Raw genomic sequence first — 25,079 nt, forward strand, 5'->3', positions numbered from 1 at the left:
TCACTAAGGTATTTCAAGTAGATCGTGATACAGTTGGGAATGCAATCAGAGCAGGGTCGTGTCAAGAAGGTAGACCGATGCTTATTTCAGTGAGAAGTTGAATAATACAAAGAGAAGTTAGAATGATGCAAAAAGAAGGTATTTAGTTGATGATTACAAATTCTATGTCATAGCTCAAGCCTTGAAGGAGCAGAGACATTATCTATTACCTAAGGAGTTTGTGTTGTACATTAATCATCTAGCGTTACAATATTTGTATAGTCAAGGTAATTTGACTCAAAGACACGTGAAATGGGTAGAGTTCTTGCGAAGTTATATTTTTGTGTTGAAGTACAGGAGCCGTAAATCATATAGAGTTGTTGATGGTTTGAATAAGAGAAGAAAGTTGTTGATAGAGATGAGATGAGAGTTCAAGTGTTGGGAATTGATGAGTTGAAGGCATTGTATGAGGGAGAACTTGATTTTACAAAACCTTAGAAAGCTTGTACGGAACTAGTTGTAGTAGGCCAAAGAAAGTGGTTAAATTATTTTATACTCATGATAATATATTATTCAAATAAAATCAATTGTGTATACCTAGGAGTTCAATGAGGGATAATCCAATTAAGGAGAAGCATTATGGAGGATTAGCTGGACACTTTGGCATTGACAAAATAGTGGCTTTGGCAAGCGAAAATAATTTTGGCTCCAAATTCGTGAGGATGTCAAAACGTTTGTTCAAAGTTGTAAAGTCTGTCAAGTTGATAAGGGAAGTAGCTAGAATGTGAGATTGTATACACCTTTGTAGTACTAACTAGAACTTGGGAAGACTTTAGCAAGGATTTTGTATTTGGGTTTCCTTTGACACAAAGAGTTAATGATTCTATATTTGTGGTGGTAAATAGATTTTTAAACATGTCTCATTTCATACCTTGTATGAAGACTACAAATGCAGTGCATGTAGCTAACTTGTTTTCAGAGATGTGGTGAGATTGCATGGGTTACCTAAAACCATTGTTTTAGATAGGGATAGTAAGTTTGTTGGTTACTTTTGGCGGACACTCTGGAAGAAGATAAATACTTATTTGAAATTTAATTCTACATTTCATCCACAAACAAATGGACAAACAGAGGTAGTAAATAGAAGCTTGTTGAACTTGTTGAGATGTTTGGTTGGAAAGAAGACTAGCAATTAAAATTTAGTCTTAGCACAAGCATAGTTTGTGTATAATAATTCAGTGAATAGGAGTACAGGGAAGACACCATTTGAGATTGTAACAGGTATGAGTCCTAAAGAAGTATCAAAATTGAGGGATACCCTTCATGAGATTAAAAGGAGTGCGAAAGAAGAGTTTGCAAAATGCATGAAAGCATTACATGTTCAAGCGAAAGAGCATATGGAGCAAATGAATTGGAGTATGAGGAGAGAACATGAAAAGAGGGGATATAAGGAATTTCAAGTAGGAGATTAAGTGATGGTATATTTGAAAAAAAGGTATATTTCCTTTTGGGACATACACCAAATTAAGATGAAGTTTGGACTGTATAAGATCTTGAGGAGATTTGATTCTGGGAATGCATATGAAGTGGAGCTAACAAAAAGCATGGATATATCACCTACACTCAGTGTTGCAAGCCTCCTAATCATGAAGCAAGTTTCAATGAAAATGATGGATCAGATATTGAGTGGCATTATCCTAAGAAGTAGACAAACAATATAGAAGAGATTTGGGACAGCATAATTAGTAGAAGCACCAAAAATAAGTAGTACAAAGAATATCTTGTCAAAAGAAAGGACAAACCAGTAGAAGACTCTTCATGGATTTCTCACGCTGAGGTTAATCATCTTGGTTTTCCTCTAGCCAGACCAAAGTAAGAGGCTCACTTTTCAATAACTCAAAGTATGACGTAGGAGCATCTTGGGTTCTAGACAATCTTGTATCAACCAAAAACATTTCTTTCAGATTGTTGTTGTTTGTTCATGTTCTCTTAATTGCAATGTTTGTTGTGGTGTTCCTTCAATTTGGATCTTTAGTCCTTGCACACCCCGTGGCGTATTTTTTATTTAGTGAAATGGGTTTAGAAGGGGCCCTAAAACCCTTTATAATATAGAACTAACAATAGAGACCATTAAAGCCCAATAACAAAAGATTAACAAATTAAAAACATGCATGGCAAAAAACAAAAGCCAGCCAAGACAAAAAACAGCACAAACAAGAAAGGCAAAGCCCACCAAATGGACCAGCAACCAAAACACAGAGGGATAGAACAAAACACAACTACCCCAAGCACTTCAGCAACTTGGCAACTTCAAGCTCCAACTTATCCATCACCTCAGCAACTTTCCTTATCTCTTTAGCCTCATCAGCAACAGTAGAATCCTTTTTCTTAGTGTTTGTTATGGTTCTTCTACTAGGGCCAAACGGAGTATCAATAGGACACTACTTATCATCTGCAACGTGAATAATAGCTCTTCCCATATTGTGGTTCCCCAACTTCCCAAGGATGATCTTAATATGGTTGGTAGAAGCCTTTAAGATCTTGTGGCTTTGATTAGCAATGCTTTTCAAAGAAAACTAAATGTTGGAAACCTTACCTTCTAGCGCCAAGATCCTATCCTCTAGCCCTTTAAAACCAGCGATGTCCTTCCCTTACCCAATCACACCAGCATTGTCCCCCACGTTCAAGTTGGCCTCTTCCACCGAATCCCTAGCAATAGGAGCCACCTCCAGAATGTCCACCTTACTTTCCGAAGCCCTGATCTTCAAATTAACGTCCTTGAACTCATGTAAGGACCATTTAATAGCTATGTAAAAATCCATCACCCCAATCCTAGCAGTAAGGAGAACAACAAGCCCACAATCTCTGTCCACATCACTAAGAATGAGCATGGAAGGGTCAATCCTCTAATCCAAATTCACATCACCCTTCTCCTTAGCATTGATGGCCAAATTAATCTTGTCACTTGCAGCCCTTATCTTCAGCTTTTCCAAATACACGGCCTTCCAATTCTCAAAAACCATAGTTTGAGAAATGTTAGCATTGAGGATGTCAGTCTAAATAGGAGTGGAATCCTCAACATGCAGAGCACTGTGAGGAGTAGGCAAGGCGTCCCTCGTAGCATGTTCCTAGCATCATGGTGAACCTTGACCTAGTTTCACACCTCAATCCATTGCTTATGGGTTGAGATCTCTGGGATTCTTTGTGAAACACTCTCGTTCTTTACAATTCATGGCCCATTTGTGTTTTCCGATCTTGTAAAACATTTACCTAATCCACAAAGCTTAATGGCACACATCACGATGTTTCTAGATCCTTGGCCGACATGTCCTTTGGATCGCATGTCATTTCATTCATAGTTGATGGAGTTCATGACTTGGGTCCTGACCTATATCTTGTAATATGATTTTCATATCTTGGGGAATGTGATCTTTCCAGTCAACTCAATATATGTGAGGCTGTACATATTGATATAATGATCCTTAGGAAGGCAGTTCGCAATAAATGATAAATCGATAACCTCTTGAAGTTTTCATATGGTAAATAGTAAGGATTCAATTCTATAATCAGGCATGAATGCATGGAATCTAAGACTACATGTTGTAGACCCACTGCAATGATTTTTTGATAATGCGAAGGCTGATTTTGCTTGTCCCTCAATAAATTCTTCTTGTTTCCATTGTGTGACTCTTTCTCCATGAAGTGGATTGATCTCTTTCAGGTCCCTCCTATCCATGACTACCACTAACCTACCTCTAAAACATAGCCTTCACAATACACGTATTCTTCAAATTTGTCAACACAAACAAAAAAAGCTAAAAAATGGAAAACACGATAAAATTCTCAAGCAAGACAACTCTCAACATGAGAAGCTAACTTAAGTTGATGGAAATTCCTTTATCCTTTGGTACCACCAGCCTTCAAATATGAATGCTCAAAGTACAAAATTGTGATTAGGGTCAAAATAAGAATCATTAATGATAGTTTTATCATCCTATGTATCTTCAACCTCAACACAATCCAAATTTACTTTATTAGATTGCTCTTTCAATTTTCTTTTAAGAACATCATTAGCTTGAGGTCTACAAGCCCAAGCTGTGCGACCCTTTTTCTTGCAATAAAAACATTTCATTTCTTCTGATCTTATATTGTTGTTTATTGAATAGAGTACTTTATCCAAAGAATAATCTTTTGTTTTCTTTTCTTCTACTATAAGAGCTGCAATCTAAAGTAATTTGATTGATTGTAATCATGGCTTTAATGTATTTTGTAGGCAAAACGTTTTGCAAGTTAGCTTTAGCATCATTATCATCTGTTGGAGACTTAACTTCTACTAGTTGCCTAACAAGAGACCTCAAATTACTTATATGATTCAGCATTGATTCCATGTTCATTTTGAACCTAAATAATTGAAGTTTTAGGAAGAAATTCACATTGACTATTTTTTTTTCATCGATAATTGATATATTTTATTAATATTCGAAATAAGGTTTTAAATCTAATATTACATTTCAAAAAGACCACTCAGTGCATTGGTCAAAAAGACAATCAAAATGCCCCCATACATCCCGTTGTCATGTTGGCTAAGCAATACATACTATATTCAAACCAAAAATGCTAAAAAAGTAGGGACCCATGCCACATCATTCTTTAAACCAACCAACCACCTCCTCACATGTGACGTTTGGAATTTCACCATCAGCTGCATGCGGCCAGCCTACCACCACCACTCGCCTCCACACCAACAGAGCAATCCAACAACGACACATCAACACCTACCACAACACCACGTCTTTGGACCGAAAACAGATATACACTCAACCCCTCACCTGCAATTCCAATAGTCATTGAACGACAACCACCATGATAGGCAACTAGAATTTGCCAAATCACAGGACAACTATCCTCTCCAATTGGAGCCAAGGACTTTCGAGGAGTGGACTTGCACTACCTCTCTCCAACCTCCACAACCAACCCCCACGCTTGCTCGAGGGAAACCAAGAAATCCAAAATCATTTTCCACCCTTCCTGAACCTTCGGCAAATGCAGCTACTCTGGACTAGAAGATGACCAAAAAACCAATGGTTGCAACTCACCACCCCATTCAACCACCATGGTCCTCTAGCCATATGCAAAGTGACTCCAGCCTCTACTCGAGCCACAATGTCCTTCAACCCAAGAGCCTACTTTAGCTCAAGACAGGCCTTGGCAGCGCAGAGCACCTTAGCCCTGTTCTCACCCACCAACAGAGCCAAAGCCACAACAACGACGAAATGTCCAAATTCGACCTTGAATGCCAATCTTTCTCTAGGTACTTGCCAAATATCAAACAAACAGCCTCCCAAAAGACATCTTCGTCATACTTGAAAACATTCCCCAATGGCTTTACAGAAATGGACCTATGAATGAGGGAATTTGGTCATTTGTCTTCAAAGAAAAATTCACCTCTATTGTTCAACCCAAACACCAAATGAATAACTCCAAACTCTACAACTCGCTTCACAGAACAAACCACAATTTAAAAACTCCTTCAAACTCTCCAAAAGGGCATTGAAATCAGGTACATCATTAATCATGGAACAAAAAGGCTAGCTAACAACACACATGCCTCATCGACCTTGCAATACACCACTTGCCAAACATCTTATCAAATTCACATTGACTACTTTTGGTCCAAACAGTTTAGTAAGATTATTCTAAATTTCTACATATAACTTATCTAAAACAATATGGTATAGATCAAAATCAGAAAGAGCAAGACCAACAATACCCTCAATAAACTTAGTTACATCAGTAAGCTATTTTTCCTTTCCCCTCACCATTCACCATAATTTTTTACTCCTTAGTTGCATTTCTATTTTCATGCTCCAAGTATGAAAATTAAATCCAAAATATTGGTCTTATGAAACCTACATTTAGAATATACAAACTATTATCGACCTTATCAATTATCTAAATCAATACAATGTATGTTACATCCCAAATTTTTTACCAAATTTTAAATTTATTTATAGCCGTTAGATTGGATGGATTTTCTTTCATAATCATGTGAAGAGGGTAGTTAAATATATCCGTTGTATTCATTATGTTAACTGTTTAATGAAGATGGTCATTATCCATTAATTGTCATGTGATGATTAGTAATTGCTTGATTTTGGAATTATGGTTAATAATTAAATTATTTATCTATATTAAATGTTATTATGGAATTATTATGGAACTTGTTATTGTCGTGGAAATGTTGCACAGGTGATTACAGGAGAAGATGAAGGGGAGAAGCATTGCCAAACAAGAACAATGAAATGGGATAATAGCTTACTCCAATTATCAGGTTGACAAGTATGACCCTTAATTGCCTTGGTAAGGACCTAACAACTTGAACATCAAGATATAATCGATGGACCCACATGCGCTATTAAATAAACATTTAAAACGTTAATTATTTTAATTAAAAATAATGCGTACCTCAAATGGTTTTTGATTGATTTTTCCACCACATCATTATAGTGTATACCTATTTACGTGCACATAGATATAGAAATAAAAGTGACACCATAATATTATTTTTATAAAATAAATAATATGATGCCACCTCATAAGTACATCTACGTGCAAGTAGATAGATATATATTATAATTATCCTTGATTTATAACCTCCAAATATTTTTCCTTATTTATTCAATTTCTTGCTAAAAACTGAGATGCACATTTGGCATATTTTATTGGCGATCAGGAGCCAAGTCTCTTGTTTACGAGTTACGGCTTCTTGGAAGCCAAAGAGATTTTGAATACTTTCTTACATTATGAAGCCGAGAGAGACCATGAGTATAAATACATATCACCTGATATTTCCTTCACATATCACACGGCATATCTCTACATTTTACAACCAAATTCCCTCTACTTATTTCCTAGCTGCAAATTAGCAATTCACCATATATTTCCTTGTTGAAGCATAAGATTTGCAACCGCGCTAAGTCTACATTCAGAGTTTCTTCCGTGAAGGGCGGGGCTGATTGATAGCATCTAGCAAGACTCCATTTTATTTCCAGATGTTACTAGCTTATGTGGTTGTCCATATCCCAGGCATTGCAATATGTTTTTATTATCAGATATTACTGCATTTTGAATATTATAGCAGTAAGATATAGTTCCAGATTATGATGCAAATCATCTTTGTTTAAAATATCATTGGTTAGTCCCTCTTTAAGACAGAACTGTTTATGATGAGTAAAAGCCAAGTATCCACGACATGATATCATATCTTTATTATGTCGTTGAAAGTCAGAATCAAATGATATTTATTCTGCAAGTCTTAAAGTTACATTTCTCAGATCACAGAATGTGATAAGTTGGAAACATATAATATTGTTATATTAGTTGAGGATCAAAAGATAGAGTCGATTGCTTTGAGATTCGAACACTTGGGACTCACCGGCTATATAGCCATGGAAAAGGTGAAGAGGTGAGATGGAATCTGCAATAACATGGAAATAAAAGTCAAACATGACATAATAATTCTAAATTAATTTCATTTAATAGCTCATGCTTGTTCATACTATTGTTTCCCTGTTGTCAAGTCGAGTGATGGTGATCGGGTCATTGAACCCATCAGAAAACCTTGGCCAAGGTCGTTAAAGGCATGTTTTCCATCTATGATAACTTGATGTCAAGAGTGTTAGTTATTCAAACATGTCCGTCCATAACTGTACAGACAATCTAAACACCGGAATGCTCAGGTGGCTAGACTAGAAGTATCTCAAGCCTGATCCTGGGGTAGAGAGGGCCTTTCTATTCAATAGATTGTGTGGGGATGAATATGGTCCAAGGTTGGGAGGTTAAGCCTAAGTCAATGCTTCTCCTCTTACTGAAAGTCAAGGCTTGCACAATCAATTATAGACTCACCAGATACTTCTTATATGTTCTTCTTTCCATTTCATGTTATGCATTTACTTTACTTGTATGCAAGGAAAGATAGTAAATCGTTATTTCAATTATATCAATTGATCGTTATTACAGTTATTATAGTTGATCATCATTACAGTTATTTTAGTTGATTGTTATTATAGTTATTTCAAATAATCATTATTACAGTTATTTCAATATATTTTATTTCAATAATTAGTTGAGGAAAACTCTTTCTAAATTACCTTTATTTTGTTATGAAAATCCATTTGTTACAATGTAATTCATTATTAGATGAAAATCATACATTATTAAAGTAAAGAAGTTGTTTTGGCAACAACAAAATGCATCATAACTAGCAAAATTGTCAACTACATCATAATCAGTCAAAATGTGGGACTCTCTTTTATGGATTTCACCATGCTATTTTAGAATTCTTCAATTCTCCTAATCATAGTTGGAAAACTAGTGGGACTCACCATGGACTCAACAAGATTCACGAGTCCTACCCTTGGTCGAGTTCACTTGCCATGGACTCACAAATCCAGTCCAGGCAAGTCCTAGTTTGAGACCTTTTGAGTCTCTATTGGACACGCGTGAGCCTTGCGTCAAGACTTGCAAGTCCTTACCAAAAACTCTAGCATGTTGCAGAAGACACCCAGGCAGCTTTAAAACACAATTTTCTTTTAGGTTTTTTTGCCAATTATCTATTGCCGAGAAGGCCATATGTAGATTGTAGTCATGAAAATGATGTGCGCCATGGAGTTCAATGTGGTTATCAAGGTCAAATTTTGTCTTGGCGCACCCTGGGCACTATCCTAGGACCGTAAGAGGGGAGCTGCCCCTTGCCCTCATTGTGGGAGCTACCCCCAAAGCCCCATAAGGAGCACTACCCCTTGATCCCACTAGGGGCATTGCCCCAAAAACCCAATTTGAGTTTGCCGAGTATGAGTCATTTTCTAGACTCTACCCATTGTTAATCATGAGCAAATAAAGCCAAAGGTATCTTTTACTTCCATATCTGGTATGCAAGCCATCTTTATTATTATTCCATGTATGTAATTTATCATATATAGTAGTAGTAAACTATAGAGGTTCTATGAAATGTTTAAATTATGGCTCTTATATTCACTAATGCATTAATTTTTTGTTTTGTAAAACTACAATTTTCTTCTTTATCAAGTCATTTCCAAGATTTAGATCAACTCCAAGTCCTACTTCGGAGATATAATGGATGAGATGTTGGCATTGTCAATTATTAATTGATGAAGAGAATAATATTATTTTGAGCCCATAAACATAAAATAATATTATAAGGGAACTACCACTTTGGGTTATAAAATCAAATAATAAAAATTAAATAACCTAAGTTATGAAACAAAGTCATAAAGTGACTTTATTAAGAAGGTAATAAAATATAAAGTGACAGTCATGAAGGCAAAGTTATGAAATGAACTTATTTTATTTATTAAGCCTTCTAGAAGTGGGATGAACCTCTAGGAAGACAGAAAAAGTTGATTAAGAATCATACATTGTAATTAGAAGTCCAAAAGTAATTTAGTGAATCTATTTAAGGGGAATCCTTCCTTCTCCAAGTATATTATGATATGTTGATTTGATAGTTAATATTTTTTTCTTGTTGTTGGTTTGACAGTAGCCCATATCTGATGAAGGAAACCCTATGATATTTGTAGATTGGATGAAACCCAACACTACTTGAGAAGTGGGCTCACTTAGGGTTCATCATTGAGCATATATGCATCATTTTAAACAAGTTTTGGAGGAAAACTTATGCATGTTCTAGCATGTAACAACATGATGTAATAGCCATGCATGTTTTATATCAGAATCATTATCAATAGATTTGTATTTGTTATCGTTTATTTCCTTGGAAATCTATATCGTTTCATTTGCATGTTGGTATTTTGCATTGAAATTAAGCAAAGCATGGCAAAAATTGAAAACCCAAATCAGATTTGAAACAATATCCTAGTTCAGGATATTTCAATGGTATGAGAGATAGTGATCTTGCCAGCTTGCTAGGATTTTAGTAGTGCCTGTCAGCTTTTTTAGTTGCATGTCAAATTTTGCAGTTGCATGTGTGTTGAATGTTATTGCATGGCAATTTGGTGAATACCCAGATGATTGCATGCCAATTTAGAAGCAGTTTATAAATACAATTGCATGTTAAATCCAAACAGTCCTGGTTTGTGGATTTCTGTTGCATGACAGTTTGGTGGACAACCAGATGGTTGAATGTTACTTTTGAAACAGTTTAATGAAGTGGTTTTCTTTTGCGTGCCATTTTCAAGCAGTGCAATTCTTAGGATTTGATTGCATGGCAATTCTAGACAATTCCAAAAGGTGGGTTTACATTGCATGTTAGTATTTGAACTCGTGTGATAGTAAATGAACTCAGAGGTATTTTGCTAGGAACAGAGGAAATAAATTCAATGTTTATTTCAGACATCTACAATAGGGGTATAAAAGGTTACATCAATGGCTAAAATTAAAAATAAGAGATTGTTATCTACTTTCCTTCCTGACTTGCCAGCTAAAGAAAGGGATAGAAAAAATAGTTAAAGTCCACAAAGAAATGCTTGACACATGGAAAAAGTTATGAATTGTATGAATGTCTTCTTTCAAACATTTTAAAAATATCAATCAGATATGTCATTATTGTTATAGAAATTGCTTTTGGAAGAAGATAAAAAATGGATAAGAGGCATAATAACAATGAACACATCAAAGTCACTGATGATGAGCATATAGATTATCCCAATGCTGAGAATTCATTTGAAGAAGAAGCCAGGAGTTCACCTCAGACATATGAAAGGTTAAGCAAAGAGGATTCTTGAAGAGAGATAAACATTGACTTCTCTTGATGTTGAACATGAGTTTGATATGGATTCTTTGAGTGACCACAATGCATTTTCTAGTGTGTTAGTTGATTCCAATGATGACAGAATTCATACGCATGAAGAAAAATCAGAACATGGCATTCAAAGTGCAAGTGTTAAGAATGAAGTTTCCAACAAAGAGGTGACTGTAAAAGTTGAAGGCATGACACAAATGCATGACAGTTGTGCCGATTATTATAATAGCACTAATATATCTCTTCATCCTCGAAGTAACGCAGCCCATGATCCTGGAGAAGTTAATGCGGTCAAGTTTTAAAAGACAAACATGAGCCTTTGGTTGATGATGCATTCTCCAAGAGACCTGAATTTATTTGCATTGGAACAACAGCACCAAATCAATCCCCCAAGAAATGGTTCAGAATTGGATTGAGAAAGCAAAGGAAGCTAATTTGATAGCCAACAAGCCAAGATTTCCCTGCATGAGATTGCTATGATTGGCAAACATAATGACTCTATGGAAGTTACGATTAGTGGACCAGCCACTCATGAGTTGACTTTGGCTGTTGGCGATGGTATCTACATTCCAAATTTGATTGGCACGTAGTTTGCTGGTGCAGCTGCGTATTAGTTGGTCTTTGAGCCAAATGACATGGGTTGTTTTGTGGCAAGTGACTGTCCTACATGGTTGCTCACTGAATTTTCAAACTTGTTTAGGTCTACATTAGCTATGACTATGCATTGGAATGTATGGGAACACATTTACTTGATGGGAAATGCTCATGACATGAGCTTCTAGTTTTGCCTGGTATGATGACATCATTGCCATCATATTTGTTGCTGGTCTGAGATATAACAGCAATATTTCGAGGCCTAATCTGTTGATTTTTTAATATATGAATATGAGAGTTGCTTATCACATTCTTTGGTTGGTCTACACGTGTGGTTGGATGACTGACGATGATTCTTTGGTATTAGATTACTAAAACTCACACATGAGGTTCTATGTTTTGGATCCAAGTATTGATCGGTTGGGTGTATTGTTTCACATGGATTCCACTATGTAGTTGCACGGTTTATGGTGTATTGGCATTGATATCAGACAGTGCAGCATTTTGGTGGAGCACTGTTCCTAAGGTTGATGGTATTTGGTTTAGACATGCAGATGCAGATTGCTTGAGGGCAAGCAATCCTGGGAAGGTAAGACTGTAATGTCCCCTTCTGCTCGGTGATCATTCAGGTGTTGATTACCCTATTTTTTTGTCATCTTGGTAGGATACTTCAGAGATATGAGGGATAAGGAGCGGGCATTGTCAATTATTAAGTGATGGAGAAATAAATAATATTATTTTGAGCCTATAAAATAATATTATAAGGAAAAAAAATTTGCTTTGGGTTATGTTATTAAATTATAAAAATAAAATGACTTAAATTATGAAATGAAGTCCTAGAGTGACTTTATTAAGAAGGTAATAAAATAAAAAGTGATTTTGTCATGAAGACAAAGTTATAAAATGAATTTATTTTATTTATTAAGCCTTCTAGAAGTGGGATGAACCCCTTGAAGTAGAGAAAAAGTTTATTAAGAGGTCCAAAGACAGTTTAGAGAATCTATTTAAGGGGTTTCCTTCCTTCTCCAAGCATTATGATACATTGATTTCATACTTAATAATTTCCCCTTGTTGTTGGTTTAACAGTAGCAGCCATATGTAAGGAGGTTGGATGGAGACCCAACATTAAATGAGAGGTGAGCTCACTCAGGGCTCATCATTGAGCAGATTTCCATCGTTTTAAACAGGATTTGGAGGAAAATTTATGCATGTCTATGCATTATAACAACAGTATATATGATGTAACTGCCATGCATGTTTTATATTTGTGTTTGTAATCGCTTATTTCTTTGGAAATCTTTATCATTTTCTTTGCATGTTTGCTTGTTTTTATTTTGCAATCAAATGAAGCAAAGCATGGTAAAGATTGAAAATCCAAATCAGATTTGAAACAATAGTTCAGGATATTTGATCTAGCACTTCATTATTATCATCCTCCTTGTCAGCCATGGCAGTTCCCTTTTTCTCAAACAACTAGCAATGATGTTCTCTCTCACCCATCAATTACCCTCAGGCTTGCAGGAGGCCAAGTTCTGATACCATTGACATATAACAAGTTGTGGAACAACAAAATGAAACCAGTGATTTTCTCTATTCAACGTAAAATTGATAATGCTGACTTTGCTTTAATTTTCTCAAATCAAATCTCTACGCAACAGACCATGCACATGCTTCCACACAGTTTATTTGAACAAAATAATATTATCTGATTTACTTGTCAAGCATTCATATAAAGTGCTGCAGAAGTGTCTTCTTTAACCGTCCCAAGGTGGGAGTATTCAAATAGAGTATGGACATTTACTGAATAACAAATGTAACGCTAATTCCACAACTTCTGCCAATGCCCAGGAAAAGTAATGACAAAACTTAAGACATTGCCTAAGGGAAGTGAAAGGTTTAGGACTTAGGAGTCAGATAGAAAAATGTTAAGGTAGAGCTATCAAGTGGGAATATGAATAAAAGCTGCAACCAAAACAAAAAATATAGAGCGGCGTAGAGAAGGGAGAGATGCAAGTGAGGTAAGAGGGAGAGGTAAGAGGGAGTGGGTAGCTGCTGGAATAAGTGGGGAGGTTTCAGCTAAGAAAGAGGCTGAGTATCATCAGCCAAAGAAGAAAATGTGGGAGGTTACATTGGTTGAGAAAGAAAAGCCTGCGCACGGAAAAGACATGATGCATTGAAGAAATTGAAAGTTGCAGATTATGGTTTGTACTCTGTTGGAGAGAGGAGAGGTCGATATGAATGGCATTAATTTTGTAATGTAACTGTTGTTTAGAAATTTGCTTAACTAAAAGTGGTTTTGTGTTGTGTTGCAAACTGAGTTTTGTCTGAGACCAGAGTCTTTCTGCATTGTTAATGGTCTAGTGTTTGAATTTTGTGTTTTAAATGCAAGAGGCAATTCCATATTGCACCGGTGGTATCAGAGCTAGAAGATTCTGAGGGTTCAGGCAGATTCGTCAGAGGGAGGTAATTTGCACCAAGACCTAAAGGTGGAGTTGTGAGAAGTCCCTAAAACATGTAAACAGATGTCAAACATGAGGCAGTTTGCAAGGGATTGTTTGGAATGAATTAAAGGAAGTGTATCTTCTGTCTGCAAGTAGATTGCCAAGCGGAGAGGCAGTCTGTAACTGAGATAACGAATTTAGAAGTGAAAGTAGAATTGTCCATTTGAAGCAGCTTTGCACTGAGAAACTTACACATCAGGTGTAAGAAAAGAGAAAAGAAAAAGAAGATCAAGGTAAAGTAAGCATTTGTTGTTACACAATTAACCGAATATATGTGGAACCAAAGGTCCAAATTCTGGCCACCGAATAAAAAATCGATTTCAATAGACTTCAGAAACAGATAATAGAAAAAAGAAAAATAGCCCTAATGATTTGATGAGATAGAAGAAACAATGGAAGGGCTTTTTGAAGGATTGAAAAAAAGGCACGGTTATTTTGGGAAAAAGGAGAAGAATGTCAGTGAAAAAAATAAGATTTCAGATATGAAAGAGCTGGTGCAGAATGAGATGAAGGCTCTCATGACAGAATGGCCATATTGACCGAGCTAGACAGAAATAAGATTAGAATTTCAAAGCTTGGTTTAGAGGAAACTGAGAGTTATCTTCAAGAGGTAACAACATTGAGTGTTGATGATTCAAGCAATGTAGTAGAGAGTGATTACAATACTATATCTGGTCATGCATTTGACGATGAAGATGTTATTAAAGAAATTCCTGGAGTTAAATGCAAAGAAGATATGGGAGTTTTTGTGACAAGCCAAGAAGGATGATGGACTTTGAGGGTTCTAAATTTGATGAACTTAGGGTGGGGTCCCATGGAGGGGCTTAAGTTTCTATTTTCAAAGAAGAAGAGGTCTCATGAAGAAGAAGCAATTGCTACAGGATCATTTGGAATCTTCTCCCTGAAAATAGGAACTCCTATAGCATAGGGCTGCTTATTTGAGCATAAAAATAATGGTGGGACCAGAATTAGCTCCACCAGCTTACGAAAATATTTCTAAAATTTAAAATCCTCCACCAATAAAATTTTAGAAGGAAAATTCATAAGCCCCAAACTTCCTTCAATTTTAGAGTTTAAATTTTAAAGCTGGGCTGATTAGAAATTCATGGGGCCATCAGGTTTAAAATATTCCTAAAAAAATTCTGCAGCACCCACTCAAAAATTTAGAAGTTGCCCTCCATGGGATCTCACCCTTTATAAAAAGATTGCAATGAAAGAAAGTATGCATAATATTTTTAATTATTATGATGAAAACAAGAGAGAGGAGGTTGTATAGATGAAAAGAATGAAGTGGATAATTTGAAGAAAGCTGCTGCAGCAGTAGTAGAGAAACAAGTGAATGAAGTAAAACTATACTTTCTTGTATTTGTGAAAGATGATTTACATGTTAGGATCGATGGGGTAGTGAATACAAAAGAGATGGTACATATGGATGTTGTTAGTGCTGATTTACAAACAGGGAAAGATTTGAATAATGAAGCGGAGGATGTGAGAAGTGAGGATATTATGGTAGAAGGTAAAACAGAAATTGTAGCAGTGGTATTGGAGGTAATACCTTATTTTCTTGAATTTAATAAGAAAAAATTTGATGTGTGCAAAGAAGTGAAAAATAAAGTCTTCAATAAACGAGTTTGCTAGTACAGATGTGCATGCAAGTGTTTTGAAAGGTAGTGCAGAAGTATGCTATATGAAGGTGGTTGAAGGAGGGTCAAATTCCACAGTGGTAAAGAAGAGCGAAGTGCAGATTTTGTGAAGACTGATGAAGAGTGCTCCAAGAAGATGTTGGAAGAAGGGGAAAAAAAGAAATTCCATGTGAAACTGTCACAGAGACTTTTGCAATCTCAAAGGGTTATTCTATCACTCAACTCCTCCTTTGAGAGGTTGTGCTCACAAGCTTTCTGCCGGGTATGTCTAATGTAGGAGCATCTTTTCTGACCATGCAAGGGTGAGTATTGAAATAGAGCATCGACATTTACTGAATGACAGGTATAACACCAATTCCAAAACCTCTGCCAATGCCCAGGAAAAGCAATAGCTAAATTTAATTTAAGGCAGTGCCTGAACAAGTGGAAAGATAAGGTATTAGGAAAAAATTGCTGAGTAAAGTGGAATCAAAGTGCGATTATGAATAAAAGCAGGGACCAAAGTAAAAAATATTGAGAGCTGTATAGAGAAGGGAGTAATGCAAGAGAGGTAAGAGGGGGTAGGTAGCTGCTGGTATAAGTGGGGAGGTTTCAGCTGAGCAAGAGGCTAAGTGTCAGCAAAGGAAGAAAAGTGTGGGAGGCTACAGCAGTGGACAAAGAAAAGCTTGCACATGGTGAGACATGATGTGTTAAAGATATTGAAAGTTGAATATTATGGTTTATGGGAGAGACCAGAGGTCGATATGAATGGCATTTTTTTTGTAGTGCAACTGTTGTTTAGAAATTTGCTTAAATAAAAAATTGTTTTGTCTTGTGTTGCAATCTGAGTTCTGTCTGGCAACAGAGTCTTTCTGCATTGTTAACAGTCTAGTGTTTGAGCTTTGTGTTTTTGCAAGAAGACATTTCGTATTGCATCATAAATATTCAAATGTCTGACTCGACTTATTCATCCATCATGCAAAACGAATGAAATGGGATTTTAAAAACCTCTATTCCGACTCAGGTATACGAACGCCATCATAGTGCTAACAAAATCAGTATAACCTGCAGCTATTTTAAGGTATTCTGCCTTGACTAAGACTGATGAAGGCATCCCGCACTTGCATTTACAAGCACAAGTTTGGAGCACTATGAACCATAAATATTGCCTTTGACTGCAAAATGTAGCACATTCGAATTCAGAAAAAGAAAACAAAAAGCTACACAGCAGACACTTCTAAAGTGTTCAGCACACAAGATATATCAATAGGATAGGTAATTCAGGTTAACATGGGTTAAGTATGCCACAAGTAACCCAGAAATTGAAGACCACAAAATAACAGAAACCTTGCAGGATAGATGTCTGAACTGTAAAAATCTGTGTTTCGTTAAGTTCTTTTTAAGGAAGAACGGGGAAATATGGGGAGGGGAAAAAGCAGTGCTTAGTGAGTGTCTCAAGTCCTAACCATTCAATCTATTCTTTCAAGTTTTGAGGAACTCAACCAGCCTTACATGATCAGAGAGATGAAATGGAAAGCCTCTCTCAAACAGACTAAAAATAAAAAGAAAGCCTTCCAATAGACTTCTTGTATAAGACAACTGTACCACCTGAGAAACTGCCCTGAGAGACAGCTCTCGAACCTCTTCCCATAGCTTTACTAGACCCAATTCTCCTCCTCCCTCTCTGGAAATGTGTCCGTCAACTCTGCTGAATTTCTGATGGAGACCAGTTGTACTGTTGGCCTCTGCCATTTGGGCAAAAGGGGTGGATGTAGAGATACATATGTAGAAGAGGAAGTTGGAATAACGTTAAAACTAGCACTTTATGTAAAAGTAGGTGAAGGACTTGTGATACGATATGATATGATAGATATTAATGATGTCCGCAAGGCTAAAGTAGCCTATGGGACCCACATGATCACCCCCCTAAGGTAGAAGAGTAACTAATCTAGCCGTAAACTTTTGGTTAACTTGTCTCTCCATCGCTGAAGTTTGATAATCAAAGCCGCTGTTCTCTTCACTTGATTCTCCTCGAATAAGTAGTTCTAAGTCCCTGTTTTGTAATATCTATGTATAACCAGATCTAATGTCACTGTATGACAAGCAATCTTTGATAAAGTGATGCTCCATCTCTACTGCCCCCATATTACAGAATAAACAAGTTTTGTATTCCCACTCTTCTTTTGGAACTTTCCATCTACCAGTTTCACATCACAGCTAGGGTGAACTAGTTTTGAGTTGCATTATCAACATTTTTGTTCTCCAATTAATAGGTGCTCTTATATAAGCCTTTCAATCATGACTAGAAGTGGGGTTAAATTCTTTACTGTAGTAAGATTTTTTCCACCCCATGTGTCTTTCCCATATGTGATATTGTGAAATTTTTCCATGACAAACTTCTTTATTTCTTTAATACTATCTAGGCATGTATGGATGTTGATATCCCATTTTTGCATCCACTTGTCATTTTGCTTCATCCATGTGCCTTTTCACACGATAAGTTTTCCATCTATGACTAGCTTGGGCCAGCGATGTTTTTCCAGACCTTGGGTTTTCTTTAAATAGCTTTGCATCCGGACCAATGCAATGGCTTCTAACGGAAAGGAACCCACCTCAACCAACAAGATCTCATAGGGCAACATGGTCTTGACCTTGAGATTGCATGTAATGAAGTGTTTTTGAATTCTTTCTACCTGTCGCCATTTCTATTCGGACATTCAGCCGCCCCAAACATCACACCCATATAAAATAACCAGAGTGACCAGCAAACCAAAAAGAGTTTTCCTGGTCGTCCAATCCCATAATTTTGCGTTCCTACACCTGTTTTGAAGAGAATATAACGCCTTCCAGCCCCCTTGAATCCTTTTTGATCTGCATGTATCCCAATTGAGTTTGTTATGAAAATCTATACCCAAGTATTTGTACTCCACAATCTCAAGAGGGTTACCCTCAAATAGGAACTTGTCTTGTCTACCCCTATTCTTTTTCAGCAAGAAGATCATAACTTTGGTTTTGTTGGTGTTCACTTGCATTGCCACCTCATGGCAAAAACTTTCTAGCACTTTCAAGTGTTCTTTCAAACCTTTAGCCGTTATAGCAAGTATGATGAGATCGTCTACATATAGAACCAATCTTATCACAAAGTGAGCCAGCTGTACCCCCTCACCATTGGTCTTGTTTATCTATTCTTCTATCTTGTCAATATAGAGCCTAAATAAGGTTGGAGATAGCAAACACCCTTGTTTAATCCTGATGTTGCTACCAAAATCTTCTGATAGCCCTTCCGTCATTTTGATTTTAGCTTTGACCTGCTCATATAATCTATGAACAGCAAACCTAAGTTCTTTAGGAACTTTCAACTCTTCCATTCTATCCCAAAGTTTGTTACGTGGCACTGTGTCAAATGCTTTTTTAGAGTCCACGAAATAGTAGAATGCCTCAGCCCCCTAAGTGTCCAAATTTTCTCTACCAAATATCTAAGAGTGATGTCGTGATCTATAGTAGAGTGTTTCGGTGTAAAGCCCACTTGCCCTTTTGCTCATTTGGCCTCTGTTTCAGCCCATTTACTTACTTTTTGTTCTACCATGCTACCAAATAACTTTCTAAAGAGTGGATTGATCATGATAGTTCGGTAATTAGAAGGGTTGTTTATGTCTCCACTTCTGTGGAGTGGAATCACCACACTAGTTGTCCAATTTATAGGGAAGCCTTCTCTATTGACACTGCTGAAAATCCTAATGATGTGTGGTGCCAAGGTTTCAGCACCCCACTTTATGTATTCAGCCTGTAGCCCATCTATATCTTGAGCTTTACCAGCAGCTAACCTCCTTATGCGTTGAATAATATCCTTCTAGCTAAATAAATCACCTGTACTCTCGGTTACGATGGTTCTATGCTTTCCCAAATCACACTCATAGAGGGTCTTGGCATATTCGAGCCATTTGGTTCCTCAAATGTTGTTCTCTATTTGCATTTTTCTCTACTGAAGTTGTTTCCAAAACTTTATGGGGCTGCTTTTTCCAAGATTAATCAACTCGATCCTTCTCATGTTCACATATTCCTCTTTCTTCTTTTTAATCAGTTGATCATATTCCTTTCTACTTTCTTTGGTCATGTTCTTTTTCCAACTCCTTTTTACAATTTTCCACTCCTTATCAAACCATGGATTGGTTAGATAAATGTTCTCGTCTTCTTTTTTGGCCTTAGATCTTTTACACTCCTCCAAGGCTTTATTGATAGTAAGAACAAGATTATCCTTGTCCATGGAATGTTGTTTAGAAGGCTTGAGATATTTTCCCTGAACACTAGACAGCCATAAAAGTCTCAGAAAATATTATGATTTTGTTGCGTCATTAGAACTTTGTTGGTCGGGAGCATCTTCCTCTTCAACAAAGGTTTTGAGACATTATGTTGATCCTTAATGTGGGAATCAGATGAAGAAAAGTCATAAGAATCGGAGGAAGAATTGGAGACAGAATCGAATGAAGAGGATAAGGATGAAGAAGGGGAAGTCATGATCATATCTCCCCCAACGCCCACACAAACTCGTGCACCGTCCATAGATGAGGCACCCTTTCTATATGAAGTAGATGATGATGTGGACTCATTCTCCAGCGTTTTCACACCTTCTATCCTAGTCTCGGAAGTCAATACAATGGTTGTTCATATTTCTTCTGTTGCTCCTCTCATCCTAGCAAATGAACAATATGAGCATTTGGGAAATGTGTTTGAGGATTTTCTAACTCTTAAAAGTGGTCAAGTTTCCCAACTTGATACATCTTTGATGGGTTTTGAGCTTTTCACGACGGAGTCCTCTCATCATGCTCCTATGCCTTCAATTGTGCAAACTGAATCTTGTCTAGTCATGACAGAGATACAATCTAGATCAATGCCAATGGTCTCTACTGTGCCCGCTTCTGCAAATTAAAGTTTCAGCTTGCCTGCATAGTTGAGCAGAATCATAACAAAGAGAAGAAAAGTGGTTGTACCTCTGAATAATCTCCCTGTCGAGAAAACCAAATCTAAATCTCTGAAGGATAAGATTGTTTCAAAGATTTCGGTTGATTCGGAAAAAACCAAATTTGTAGAAGTTGTTGAGCCACTAGTGGACAAACCTATTGAAGAACTTACTCATTCTGATTACAAGTTCACTAGGGTTGAAATAGGGAAACAGTCACGCCTGAGTTGTTTAGAAGATGCTCAAGATGCATTAGCTAATGTATCAAAAAGCAATCATGAACTATGGAAGAAGAAAAATCAACTCAAACAGGAGGTTTCTCACCTGAATGAGATCATCCGGCAACAATCTTCTCAGAGTGCAATTGTTATGTCTTAGACATCCAAGGAGAGAAAGTTGATTAAAGCTACCAAGTCTTAGATAGGAGAAACCATCTCTGAAGGAGTTTGAGCCATCATGGAAACATTTGCAGTTCTTAAGTGTGTCAACGAGATGAATGAAATGGAGCGAAACTTGATCTCTTCTTTGACTCGAGAAGCAGATGATTTGAAGGAAATCCTCAATGATTGGGATGAAATGGCAAAATTTGATCTAGATGCCTTGGTCTCATGTGACATTCTTTCGTCATGTGAAATATTCTTCAAATTTCAAAGACTTATTGGCTACAAAGAAAAAACATTGAGGAAGTTGATTACAAAGTTGCAAACCCTTGGAGATTGTCAAGCAGTTGAAACAAGTGTTACTTGTGATTTGGAATAAATGGGATGCCAAGTTCTTGATGAACATGGTAATCTTATAGCAGTTGAAAGGATAAGTTCAGAATAGACAATCGAAATCAATGCTGATGTGGATTCTGAAGAGTTTGTTTCGCACACAATGAACAAGTTTATCTTGTATAAATCCTCGACAAAGCGCTTGTTAGATTCTCTGGCAACAAATTCCAAGGTTGTACAATCAGCGTATGCAGATGCAATGAAGATTGACGCTATATCAAAGAGAATGGAGATTGTTGATCTTTCTACAGTGTGTGATATCATCGTCAAGTACAAGGCATTGAGAAACAATTTTAAGATTGTTATTTTTGTTTTTATTTCTGTTTGTAAGTCTAAGAGGATGCACTATGCAAAAAGATGTAATTACATGTAATGCGAGTTACCGATGCATGAAAAGATGTAATACGAGCTGCATGTGCAGTTGCATATAACCCTATAATTTCTCTTCTAGTTAGACTGGGTCAAAGTTGGTTGAGTTGCTTCCACTTTTTCCTCCATCTTTTTCTCAACTCCTGTACCTATGTAAAGGAGTGCCCCCTCTTTGTAAAAATCATCTTTTATTGTATGCAAGAGAGCTCTGAAGAAATTGTGCCAGCAGAACTTTGTTTGTGTAGCGCTATTTTGAGACAAAAGTGAATACAAAAGATCAATTTAGACTTAACTTTAATTGAGTTAGATTTTTATTTGTCTGAATTAAAAGCTTTGTCTGTAATTCATATACGTTATCTTTGATTCATGTTATCTTGTGTTCTTGGTAATTGAATATAAGAGAGTTAAAAAACGATTGGAGCTGAAGCTTTGAATAGGAGCAGTTGTGGAAATATATAGCTAGAAGCAATGTCTGTAGCTTATACTTCTTTCTTAATTCGCAAAATAATTAAATTATTTTAACTTTTAGGAGCCTTTGTGCCCTAATTGTGAAGTTTTTTCATATAAAAGTACGATCGGACTTAGAGCCAAACTAGTACGCTTTCAGCTAGCCTTTGAGTTAGTGTTAGTTTATTGGTATCACCGTTTCCAGCTTTAGATAGAAGTGTAGTTAGAGATTCACCTGTCCATTACTCACTCCACGAGTAAATGGATTCTTTCTTGAAAGTTAAGAAGAAAGAATATTGGTAACACATTTTTTTACAAAATCTCTCGACTTCTTGCTTACTTTGAGTTGATCCAAGGAATAAAAGCAAGGACCAAAGTAAAAAATATTGAGAGCTGTATAGAGAAGGGAGTGATGCAAGACAGGTAAGAGGGGGTAGGTGGTTGCTGGAATAAGTGGTGAGGTTTCAACTAAGCAAGAGCCTGAGTATCAGCAAAGGAAGAAAAGCGTGGGAGGCTACAGCGGTGGACAAAGAAAAGCTTGCCCATGGTTGAGACATGATGTGTTGAAGATATTGAAAGTTGAAGATTACGATTTGTGGGACAGACCAGAGGTCGATATGGGTGGCATTTTTATTTTTTTTAGTGCAACCGTTAAATAGAAATTTGCTTAAATAAAAAATTGTTTTGTATTGTGTTGCAACCTGAGTTCTGTTTGCCAGCAGAGTCTTTCTGCATTGTTAACGGTCTAGTGTTTGAGCTTTGTGTTTTTGCAAGAGGACATTCCGTATTGCATCATAAATATTCAAATGTCTGACTCGAACTATTCATTCATCATGCAAAACAAATGAAATGGGATTCTACAAACCTGTCTTCCGACTCAGGTATACGAACGCCATCATAATGATGCTAACAAAATCAGAAATTATAACCTGCAGCTATTTTAAGGTATTCTGCCTTGACTAAGACTGATGAAGGTATCACGCGCTTGCGTTTAAAGGCACAAGTTTGGAGCACTATGAACTATAAAATATTGCCTTTGATTGCAGAATGTAGCACACTCGAATTCAGAAAAAAAAACAGAAAGCTGAACAGCAGACGATTCTGAAGTGTTCAGCACACAAAATATATCAATAGGATAGGGAATTCGGGTTAACATGGGTTGAGTATGCCACAAGTAACCCAGAAATTGAAGACCACAAAATAACAGAAACCTTGCAGGATAGATGTCTTAACTGTAAAAATCTGTGTTTCGTTAAGTCCTCTTTAAGGAAGAACGAGGAAATATGGGGAGGGGAAAAAGCCGTGTTTAGTGATTGGCTCAAGTCCTAAGAAACGAAATTTACCTACATTCGATCTATTCTTTCAAATTTGAAGGAACTCAATCAGCCTTACATGATCAGAGAGATGAAATGGAAAGCCTCTCTCAAACAGACTGAAAATAAAAAAAGAAAACCTTCAAATAGACTTCTTGTATAAGACAGATTATTGTAGGGCCACCCTCCCGGGCGTTGGGCCTATCCTAGTATCAATTTGATCAACGAGCATATCGGATGGGCGGGCCTATAGAATAATGGGACTTCCTGACTTCTCACCGGGTAGCTCCAACTATAGCTGCTGCCCATCGAATTCAAGGAACTCAATCAGCCTTACATGATCAGAGAGATGAAATGGAAAGCCTCTCTCAAACAGACTGAAAATAAAAAGAGAAAACCTTCAAATAGACTTCTTGTATAAGACAATTGTACCACAAATATATGTTGCGCTGTATAAATTGGAAGATTCACTTATAATTTGCAAATCCATCGACATAAACATTTCAGTTCCACAAAGCCGCAACATCCCGAGTAATGTAATTGCTTTATTTTATTTAGGGCCTACGGTACCTGCGATAATGTATAATGTGCAGCAGGGTAATCCCCAACATACATTCTATGCACATCCGTTGGGGGCATCAGAAGAAAATGTTTCTGTCCCGAGACAACGGCATAGAGATTCTCATAGTGATCCTTATGAAATGATGTAGTGGCTCTCTCGTTCCCTATCCACAAATTGACCGCCTCGGGTTTCGTACCCAACGCCTCCGTGGCCCAAAGTATGTCTTTCTCCACATCACCTGCCAGTAAACTGTACTCCGAGAAGAAACAGCCGTTCTGTTCCTGGGCGTAGGCCACGCCCCTCTCCCCGTGTTTCGAACCCGAGATGTGCTGCAGCGCCTCGGGGAAGGGCAAGCGCTCGACGTATGCCGATACGAAGCAACTAGGGCATCCATTGTCATTGTGTTGATCAGGATTTTTCACGAGGGAATCGGCTCGGCCGTCTGGAGTGAAGTGAAGACTTACTGTTTGGTGTTGCAAGAGGGAAGAGAGATAATGGTTGCTCCATTTGCTCAGGGCGGGCCAGTGGTTAATTGAGTCCGTGATTATGCAAGGCTTGTTGGGCATCACATAATCTCGGAGGAAGTTAAGGGGAGAAAGTGGTCCGCGCACCCGCTCCACCTGAGAACCTGCCCCGAGAGACAGGTCTCGAACCTCATCCCATAGCTTTACTAGACCCAATTCTCCTCCTCCCTCTCTGGAAATGTTTTCAACTCTGCTGAATTTCTGGTGGAGACTGTTGGCCTCTGCCATTTGGTCAAGAAGGGGGGATGTAGAGATATATACGTAGAAGAGGAGGTTGGAATACTGTTAAACTGGCACTTTTATGTAAAAGTAGGTGCAAGGACTTCTTATGTGAAAGTATTGTATAATGGGGTTGCAATCAAAGTGGTTTAATCTCAGGGGAGAGTCGAACCTTGGACCCGTGTTGACGGATTTACCTTGTCAACAATGATTTACCTTTTGTCTGTCGGAGAGTATTTTATGATAAAAAGCGAAGGTGGAGCCTGCAACAGCCAGTAGGGCCGGCAACAGCGACAATCAATGCAGGCGCAGATTTGGTTTGGTCGGCAATCTTGGCAACCAATGGGTCCAGTCATCCAGTGCTAAAGGCTTTGCTATTATTAGTGGATCCATATTTGCGAGCTTCCAGATGATGATTTTGTCTGCTATGGTGTTCTTC

At 37.3% G+C, this 25,079-nt stretch overlaps 1 protein-coding gene across 1 annotated transcript in view; it reads right to left on the reverse strand.

Moving 5' to 3' along the window:
- The window catches only part of LOC149575444 (2-oxoglutarate (2OG) and Fe(II)-dependent oxygenase superfamily protein), a 45,151-nt gene extending 20,432 nt beyond the window's left edge, over positions 1-24,719 (reverse strand). The window contains exon 1 of the mRNA XM_089815195.1: positions 23,906-24,719. Coding sequence (XP_089671321.1) covers positions 23,906-24,649 — 744 coding nt within the window. The 5' untranslated portion in view covers positions 24,650-24,719. The remainder of the gene's footprint in view (positions 1-23,905) is intronic.
- Between the last annotated feature and the right edge of the window lie 360 nt (positions 24,720-25,079).

The sequence above is a fragment of the Cupressus sempervirens genome, chromosome 2 (assembly GCF_028749045.1).
Source record: "Cupressus sempervirens isolate cs-2001-9-10 chromosome 2, ASM2874904v1, whole genome shotgun sequence".
In the NCBI taxonomy this organism is placed as follows: Eukaryota; Viridiplantae; Streptophyta; class Pinopsida; order Cupressales; family Cupressaceae; genus Cupressus; species Cupressus sempervirens.